This window comes from Panicum hallii, chromosome 9, assembly GCF_002211085.1.
Source record: "Panicum hallii strain FIL2 chromosome 9, PHallii_v3.1, whole genome shotgun sequence".
NCBI lineage: Eukaryota > Viridiplantae > Streptophyta > Magnoliopsida > Poales > Poaceae > Panicum > Panicum hallii.
The window spans coordinates 14881517-14890954 of record NC_038050.1 but is presented as its reverse complement, the minus strand read 5'-3'; the positions used below and the strand labels follow the sequence as shown (position 1 = coordinate 14890954).

General features: G+C 48.2%; 2 protein-coding genes across 2 annotated transcripts; one reads left to right on the top strand and one right to left on the bottom strand.

Annotated features, from left to right (window-relative positions):
• The first annotated feature begins 1990 nt into the window (after window positions 1–1990).
• On the top strand, window positions 1991–6575 carry LOC112872544 (probable leucine-rich repeat receptor-like protein kinase At1g35710). The gene is made up of 3 exons (XM_025935570.1): window positions 1991–5342; window positions 5579–5979; window positions 6015–6575. The coding sequence occupies exons 1-2, from the start codon at window positions 2633–2635 to the stop codon at window positions 5944–5946; spliced, it is 3078 nt and encodes a 1025-aa protein (XP_025791355.1). The 5' UTR covers window positions 1991–2632; the 3' UTR covers window positions 5947–5979; window positions 6015–6575.
• Window positions 6576–7360: 785 nt separating this feature from the next.
• LOC112872620 (receptor-like protein EIX2) lies at window positions 7361–9148 on the bottom strand. The gene has a single exon (XM_025935681.1). The coding sequence runs from the start codon at window positions 8954–8956 to the stop codon at window positions 7580–7582; it is 1377 nt and encodes a 458-aa protein (XP_025791466.1). The 5' UTR covers window positions 8957–9148; the 3' UTR covers window positions 7361–7579.
• Between the last annotated feature and the right edge of the window lie 290 nt (window positions 9149–9438).

Sequence of the window (9438 nt, the reverse complement as noted above, 5' to 3'; positions counted from 1 at the left end):
GGAACGGAAAGAATACTTCCATGAAAGGAACCTCTCTGCATGAAAAAAATAAAATAAAGTGCATTTTCTGAATCCCCGGTTCGTGGTTGTCGTGGCCAGGGATAAACTATATATGCAGCCACCATGGGAACACCACTGCCAACATTAATATTTCCGTTCCTGTCAGCCAGGGAACTCTGGCAGTTGTGTAAAAGTGCGCAATTCCGAGTCTGTTTGGATGGATTAAAGTTAGTGCTAAACTTTAGCGTCTATTACAGCATCTCCAAGAGTCTTTCTAAAATCTACTCTTTAAATCATTTTTTTAAATTATTATTTAGAGAGTCATTTGAGTAAAAATTATTTTCTATTGTTTTGTACTCTCCAACAGCTTTTTTTATATTTTATGCGTAGTCTAGAGAGCAATTCTTGTTCTCCATCTTTGGCTATCTAGAAATCTGGAATAGAGGAGATCTATATTTAGATATCCAATTGAAGAGACCGTTGGAGGTAAGTTTTTTAACCAAAATCTCTATTCCTAAAGATATAAAGAGTCTCTTGGAGATACTCTTAGCACTTACACTTTTAAATTTTGACTAAAGTTTAGCACACCCATTAGCATTTCTGTTTAGATGAGCTAAATTTTGACTAAAGTTTAGCACATCCATTAGCATTTTTGTTTAGATGAGTTAGTACTAAAGTTTAGTATTTTTAAATATTAGCATTTGGATCCAAATACGAGGACACTCTCGTAGTCTTGGATTTCCCGGCCGTGCTAGGACAAGCAAGCTGGCTCTAGTTTGATGGAGAAACCGCACTAGTTTAGTGGGGCACACCATTTTTTACCGGTTCATTCCAAGTCAAAGCATGGAATCAATTCGCAGTTTTCTCGCGGTCCATTCCATTTACAACTACTTTAGTAGGATAAAGTCTTCAAAAAATATTTTGCCCTTTTAGTTCCGTAGTTATATTGTCAATCGCTATAGAAAACAATGACATCTTTCAAGTCCTCTGAATAGAATATTGCCGCCTTATATAATCTTACTGACTTACTGTAGGGAGAAAATACCGTCGAAGTAGAACCCGCAGACTCGAACGGTATGTGTGTTTTCTCTATAACTCGGGTGGATTTGGATATAACTCGGATGGTTTTGGAACTATCTCTATAACTTCCTCAACACTAGCGGAGTCTGGATATGAAATTGGAAAAACAAACGCGCGTTATGCTAGGAATGAACATGCAGATATGAAAGATATCATGGACCGAAGAGAAACTAAGAAAGAAAAGTTTGGGCAAGGCACTAATTTAGTAGACAAATAGAGTCACCATACGCACGTAAGTCATCTGTAGCCATTTCATAAAGTTTTACTGATATTTCTGAATATATTCCAATATCATTTGTTGCTGGTTATGTGCTCCCTCCGTCCGAATAACATGTTAGCCTAGAAATTTTCAAAATAATTAGTAAGGAAGAAAAATAACTCCTATTTATTAGAGATACATCCAATACAGAACCGTGTCATTTTTCGACAACCACCCACAATAAATTGTCGTGATCACCTCCGTTGATGCGCTCATCTAGTTAGGATGGTACTAAAGTTCGATGAACTCACAAAGTTATAATGATATATATTTTGTGTGGTAAAATTTGAATTTTTCCTTGAGACGAAGGGAGCCTAATGTTTCCCTGTTCCTTAATCAAAACTTAGAAAACAATATTCGCAAAGAAAAACTTAGAAAACAATATTCGCCAAAAAAAACTTAGAAAACAATGGTTTTCCGGGATGGCAGGCATCAGCCCATCACACAGGCTGTCGCCTAGGATACGTACTTGACCAAAAATGCAAGGCGGCCACAGCCCTTTTTCCCGTTCACTCCGCTTCCCGTCCGCGCCAAAGCCAAGTCAATCCCACATGTGCTCGCTAGTCAACCCACCCCGCCGGGCCGCGCCGCAAGCCACCCACCAGCCAGCCGCGCCCGCCGCGAGCTCAAAGACCACCACGCGCTGCCCCACTCCGCCCCAACCGCACGCAGGGGCACGGCCGCGCCGCGCCTCCGCTCCACCGCCCCGCCAATGCCGACGCCACCGCCCGCCCCCGCGCGCCCCCCCTCGCGGCCCCACTCCTCGTCGCCCTCGTCCTCGCCCTCGCCGCCGGCGCCGCCAATGCCGCGACGCCGCCGTCGCCGGCCGCCGCGCTGCTGGCGTGGAAGTCGAGCCTGGGCGACCCGCCGGCGCTGTCCACCTGGGCGGACGCCGCCTCGCTCTGCACCGGCTGGCGCGGGGTCGCCTGCGACGCCGCCGGCCGCGTCACCTCGCTCCGGCTCCGCGGCCTCGGCCTCGCCGGGGGCCTGGGCGCGCTCGACGCCGCCGCGTTCCCGGGCCTCACCGCCCTCGACCTCAACGGCAACAACCTGGCCGGCCCCATCCCGGCGTCGCTCTCGCGCCTGCGCGCGCTGGACACGCTCGACCTGGGCAGCAACGGGCTCAACGGCACCATCCCGCCGCAGCTCGGCGACCTCTCCGGCCTCGTCGACCTCCGCCTCTACAACAACAACCTCGCCGGCGCCATCCCGCACCAGCTGAGCAAGCTTCCCAAGATCGTCCACTTCGACCTGGGCTCCAACTACCTGACCAACCCGGATAAGTTCGACCCGATGCCCACCGTCGCGTTCCTCTCGCTCTACCTCAACTACCTCAACGGCAGCTTCCCGGAGTTCGTGCTCCGCAGCGGCAACGTCACCTACCTCGATCTCTCGCAGAACGGGTACTCTGGGCCGATACCGGACGTGCTGCCGGAGCGGCTGCCCAACCTGCGGTGGCTCAACCTGTCAGCCAACGCATTATCCGGCCGGATCCCAGCGTCGCTCGCGAGGGTGACGAGGCTCCAGGACCTGCACGTTGGCGGCAACAACCTCACTGGCGGCGTCCCGGAATTCCTAGGGTCGATGCCGCAGCTCAGGGTCCTTGAGCTCGGCGGCAGCCCGCTCGGCGGGCCGCTCCCACGGGTTCTTGGCCGGCTCAAGATGCTGCAGCACCTCGATGTGAAGAATGCCGGGCTGGTTTCCACTCTGCCACCGGAGCTCGGCAGCCTCAGCGACCTCGTCTTCGTCGACCTATCCGGCAACCACCTCTCCGGGAGCTTGCCGGCGTCATTCGCCGGGATGCAGAAGATGCGCGAGTTCGGGATATCGTCGAACAATCTCACCGGCGAGATCCCAGGGAGGCTGTTCGCGAGCTGGCCGGAGCTCATATCGTTCCAAGTGCAGAGCAATTCGCTGACCGGCAAGATTCCGCCGGAGGTCGGCAAGGCGACGAAGCTGAAAATCCTGTTCCTCTTCAGCAACAACCTAACCGGCTCTATCCCGCCGGAGCTCGGCGAGCTGGCGAACCTGACCGAACTGGATTTGTCGGTGAACTCGCTCACCGGACCGATACCCAGCTCGTTTGGCAATCTCAAGCAGCTCAAGCGGCTGGCGCTCTTCTTCAACGGGCTCACCGGCAAGATCCCACCGGAGATCGGCAACATGACGGCGTTGCAAGTCTTGGACGTCAACACCAACCGTCTGGAAGGAGAGCTGCCTTCCGCCATCTCATCGCTGAGGAACCTCCAATACCTGGCATTGTTCGACAACAACCTGAGTGGCACCATCCCACCGGACCTAGGCGAAGGGCTGGCATTGACCGATGTGAGCTTCGCGAACAACAGTTTCTCCGGAGAGCTGCCGCGGAGCCTCTGTGCAGGTCTCGCGCTGCAGAACTTCACGGCGAACCAAAACAACTTCAGTGGCGAGCTGCCGCCGTGCATGAAGAACTGCTCCGATCTGTACCGTGTGCGGCTGGAGGGGAACCACTTCACCGGCGACATCTCGGAGGCGTTTGGGGTGCACCCAAACATGGACTACCTGGATGTCTCTGGGAACAAGCTGACCGGCCGGCTGTCAGATGATTGGGGGCAATGCCCCAAGGTCACGCGCCTGCACATGGATGGCAACCGCTTATCAGGCGGCATTCCGGTGGCTTTTGGGAGCATGGCTAGCTTGCAGGACCTCAGCTTGGCTGCAAACAACTTGACAGGAGCAATTCCCCCTGAGCTGGGTGATCTCAGCGTTTTGTTCAACCTCAATCTTAGCCATAACTCCTTTTCTGGGCCGATTCCGACAAGTTTGGGCAACAATTCCAAATTGCAGAAAGTTGATTTGTCAGGGAACATGCTTAACGGGACCGTACCAGTGGGCATTGGCAATCTTGGTTCACTAACCTATCTTGATTTGAGCAAGAACAAGTTGTCAGGGCACATACCAAGTGAGCTCGGTAACCTGGTTCAGCTGCAGATTGTGCTTGATTTGAGCAGCAACTCAATGTCTGGTCCTATCCCTTCAAATCTTGAGAAGCTGATGAACCTACAGAAACTGAATTTGTCACGCAATGAGCTCAGCGGTTCAATTCCAGCAGGTTTCTCTCGCATGTCGAGCCTAGAAACTGTTGATTTCTCTTACAATCAGCTCACTGGTGAGATACCGTCAGGCAATGCTTTTCAGAACTCTTCGGCTGAGGCTTACATTGGGAATCTGGGGCTTTGCGGCAATGTGCAAGGCATTCCGTCTTGCGACCGTAGCACCTCTTCAGGGCATCACAAGAGAACAGTCATTGAAATAGTTCTCTCAGCAGTTGGAGCAGTGTTGCTGGCAGCCATTGTTGCTTACCTTATCCTAGCATGCAGAAGGAGACCCAGGGAGCAGAAAGTGTCGGAGGCGAGCACAAGTGATCCTTATGAGCCCATGATATGGGAAAAGGAGGGAAAATTCACGTTCCTCGACATCGTGAACGCCACAGACAGTTTCAGTGAATCCTTCTGCATTGGGAAAGGTGGGTTTGGGAGCGTGTACAAGGCCGAACTTGCCAGTGGGCAGGTCGTGGCCGTGAAGCGCTTCCATGTCGCTGAGACAGGAGACATATCGGAAGCGAGCAAGAAGAGCTTTGAGAATGAGATCAAGGCACTGACAGAGGTCCGCCATCGGAACATTGTCAAGCTCCATGGCTTCTGCACAAGTGGAGACTATATGTACCTAGTGTATGAATACCTGGAAAGGGGAAGCTTGGGCAAGACATTGTATAGTGAGGAAGGCAAGAAGAAGCTTGACTGGGGCATGAGGGTGAAGGTGGTCCAAGGGATTGCCCATGCTTTGGCCTACCTGCACCATGACTGCAACCCAGCAATTGTTCACCGAGACATCACCGTGAACAACATCTTGCTTGAATCAGAATTCGAGCCGCGGTTATCTGATTTTGGCACGGCAAAGCTTCTTGGTTCTGCCTCCACAAACTGGACTTCTGTAGCAGGGTCATATGGCTACATGGCTCCAGGTTAAACTCACATCTATTTCCATGTAGCATACATTGTTGTGAATTTGATTTACAAATATTACATCTGATCTGAACTATTAAGTACTTTAGTAACAATAAGATACCTCCAAGTGCTGAAAAATAATATCACACAAATCAAAATTTCAGATATTGTTCATTCTCATTCAGATACTTTGATAGATAACATTTTGTGATGCAGCACAGTAACTTCTGGCAGCTCTGATTTACTCTTGCAGAATTGGCATACACAATGAGGGTCACAGAGAAATGTGATGTGTACAGCTTTGGAGTTGTTACTCTAGAGGTGATGATGGGGAAGCATCCTGGTGACCTCTTAACCTCCTTGCCAGCTATCTCTGCTTCAAAAGAAGATGACCTTTTACTCCAGGACATACTAGACCAGCGGTTGGATCCTCCAATGGGAGAGCTTGCAGAAGAAATTGTGTTTGTCGTGAGAATTGCACTGGCTTGCACACGGGAAAATCCTGAATCACGACCTTCCATGCGATCAGTGGCTCAAGAGATATCAGCTCATACTCAGGCATGTCTTTCTGAACCGTTCCGACAGATCACAGTGAGCAAGCTAACAGATTACCAGAAGTAATGTTTGCCTGTGCAAAGGTGTGCAGCTCAACAAGTTAAATCGCATGATGCACTCGTGCACAGGCTATTGTTTTTGTAGAATGCTGTTTGAGAGGAGTAAGTTTCTCTCAGTTTTAATGCCAAAGACAAGAATTAGAAAAGCATATTGGCATAACTGGTTCATACATAGTGAGCTTAGTCTGAAGATTGTCAATGGCGAAAAACTGTGATTACTGGAAGTTAGCATACTTCAAATTCGTTGTGTTGTTCTTTTTTCCATCCATCAAGGGCTAAACATGTAACTGTAAGATAGTAGAAAAGCAAGAATTGTAAGAGAAGTGTTCTCAAACCAGTTTCCTTTCTCTTCTCGATGTGAATGAGAAGAGTTGGATAACGAATTTATATGTGCCACTGCTTGAATAGCTTCGAGTAAATATTGCATAAAAAATTCCATGTAACGAATGCTGATGGATACAGCAACAAAATATTATTAGGAAATAAGGACTATATTTTTGTAGAAATTCCTATATAACAGTTGACTGTAATTCTTTTGTACTTCTTCCTCGATACCACATCTTACTACAAAGGCAGCAAATCTCCTAGTGTACTTGGGGAGTGAAAAACAGATTGTATTACAATGCATAGTAGAGAACTTAGCATACCTTCATTCTCAATAAGTATTGTAGATAATACAGCTACAGATGTGATCATTGTTTCCTTTTGAAAGAAATCAATCGATATGCTGCAAACTTTAGCATAATATTATTCCTCTTAATGAAAAACGTGCCAAGGCACGTTCGTGAAAACTTTAGCATAATCTTGTACTGTATGCAATCAACAAAGAAGAAAACTGAAGACCTTCACTTTGCATCCCAAACTATAGCCAGCATACATCATCTGCAAGCATGGCATTAGTGCAAGGAATGACCGAAGACATGCACCTGCACATGGATGGCAACCACACAATGTTCGGGAGCATGGCAAGCTTGCAGCACCTCAGTTTGGCTGGTCATGAACTTCTAATTATCTTGGATTGAATACATATGTTGTTTGTGATTCTTGTTTAACCCTCTCGTTAATCTCCACGTCTATTTCGATTCACTTAATGAAAACCAATGTTTTGCATTTTTCCTTCTTGATTTTTGTTCTTTCCTTTGTGCTGGGATTTGGCTATAGATAGTAGTAAATCAACAAATTTAAGAGAAACTACCCTTACGTCATTTTCTTTTTGTTACTCGTTTTTGGTTGTGTGTGACGAGTTCTCTAAAGTTTTTTGGATGATGGAAGCCGCAGCTCCCAGCCTATGTTTTCCTTGCATGGATTATGGGTATATCCTTCACTTCTTGAGAATAGTTTCATGTACATGGTCTTTTCATAATAGTAGCACGGATCAAGTATATTAAAATAAGAACTTTTTATTTTCTGCTAAAAACATATCAGAAAGGAGCATATATGTATTTATTGAAATTAATATATAACAAACAGTTGACTAGAATCCTTGTGGATTTCTTCTCAATATTACATCTTACTAACATACAAAGGCAGCAAATCTCCTGCCGTAGTTTGGGGGAAATAAGAGATTGCATTGCAGCGCATAGTAGAGAACCTAGTACTATATTTCAGTCTTCAGCTTGATTCATTTGTAGAAAACACAGCTACAGAAATGGATCGCTCTTTTCTTTGGAAAGATATGGATCGATAGGCTGCAACTTTAGCATAACCTTGTATTGCATGGCATCAACAAAGAAGAAAGCAGAATGCCTCCACTTCGGAATGGACAAGATCATCCCATACCATAGCCAAAACCCAAAAACAATTCCAGCAATCACACAGTAATACAGCCATTGGTCGGAATCTTTATCATTTCTCTTGTTCAGCGCAGGTGAAGCATTTGTGCAAGGAATATCCAAAGGAGGTCCACAGAGCCCAGGATTGTTGCTGTAAATCGATGGGTCAGTCAGGGTCTGAAGTTGACTCCCTGTGGGTATTTTGCCCGATAAGTGGTTGTTTGAGAGATTCAGTGTATTGATGAATACCATACTACTCATGCCTACAGGAATGGCTCCTGACAGTTCATTGAGCGAGAGGTCAAGGGACTCAAGAACATTCAAACTACCAATACTTTCAGGAATTCCGCACGACAGATTATTTCTTGACAAGTTTAGAAACCGGAGGCCTTCGAGATTGGTTAACTCTTCTGGAATGCATTGGGACAGTGAATTGCCTGACAAATCGATACCCGTCATGAGCTGAAGAATTTTTTGGAGTATCACCTCTTGCCCCTTCCAGATTATGTCAATTCTATCCTGATAGTTGGACCCGGTTAGCGATCCTGTAGAATTAATTATCGGATTCTTCATGGCAGATAATTTCCCAAACTCTCTTGGGATCGGTCCTGTGAAGTTGTTGTTGGCCAAGTCTAGCAACTGAAGCTGCCGAAGCTGCGATATCTCCGGAGGAATTTCACCAGTGAAGTTGTTCGACCGAAGTCTGAGAATTTTCAGAGCTGGAACACGGCTTCCAACCCAGGGAGGAACTCTACCAAAGAACTGGTTGTTCCCAATGTCTAGAGTGGCCAGAGATCCACACCCCTTGACGACCGACGGGAAGACCCCTGTGAAGCCATTGCCGGCAAGATGGAGCGATTCGAGCGAACAGTCGTGGGACGGCGGGGCTTCAGGGATCTCACCTGAGAAAGAGTTGTTGGACAGGTCCATGAATTGCAAGGCCTGCATCTCCCACCAGCAGTCCGGCAGCTCCCCGGTGAGCAGGTTGTTGGACAGGTCCAGTACCTGCAGGTATAGCAGCCTGCAGAAGACCGAACCGGACTTGTTGGAGGAGGTGTTGGTGTTCAGAACGTTGAAGCTGTCGCCGCTGAGGCGCCGGGCCGGTGCCACTGCCACCTCGTCGGAGAAGCTGTCGTCGTCGTCGTCGAGGTCCATGCTCATCGCCAGGTGCTCTGCGGACAATAGCAGGAGACAAAGGCAGAGGCAGATGAGAAGGGCTCGGAAGCCTTGTGCGTGCTCTGCCATGGCTAGCTCTGGATTCGAGTCTTTGAGACTAGCGGAGGATTTCTAATTCTACTCTCTGGTGTGGAGGCCACTTTCATGATTAAGTAACTACCAGTGAAAGGTTGTTGACGACGGCCATGGACTCGGCGGTCGTCGTGGAATTCGGAGCACATTGTGCGTGGCTAACATGGCATTAGGACTAGCAGTGGAACGGCCGGCAAGAGTGAGACCGCGGTGGGGACTGGAGGAAAGCGAGAGCAACGACGCCATTACCGAGTCAAGGAAGAAGTCTGTTTCAGGCATGGGGAACAGACGAATCTGAAATCAGTACAAGTGCAGCTGGAATCTCAGAGGCTACTTGTTTCTTTGCCTGATGGCGATCGCACAGCGTACGACCACGACGTATAATATGAAGCGGAAAGGAAATTAATATAGAGAGGGAGTATCTGCCTCTTTGGGAGAAGTACCTTGAGAAGGGTCTGGTGACCACCAGGCACACCCGG

Excerpts from the sequence above, each read along its gene's own strand:
- LOC112872544 (XM_025935570.1), top strand. The coding sequence starts at position 2,633 with ATGCCCACCGTCGCGTTCCTCTCGCTCTACCTCAACTACCTCAACGGC. Across the intron at positions 5,343-5,578 it reads ATATGGCTACATGGCTCCAG|AATTGGCATACACAATGAGG; the intron begins GTTAAACTCACA and ends TTACTCTTGCAG.
- LOC112872620 (XM_025935681.1), bottom strand. The coding sequence starts at position 8,956 with ATGGCAGAGCACGCACAAGGCTTCCGAGCCCTTCTCATCTGCCTCTGC.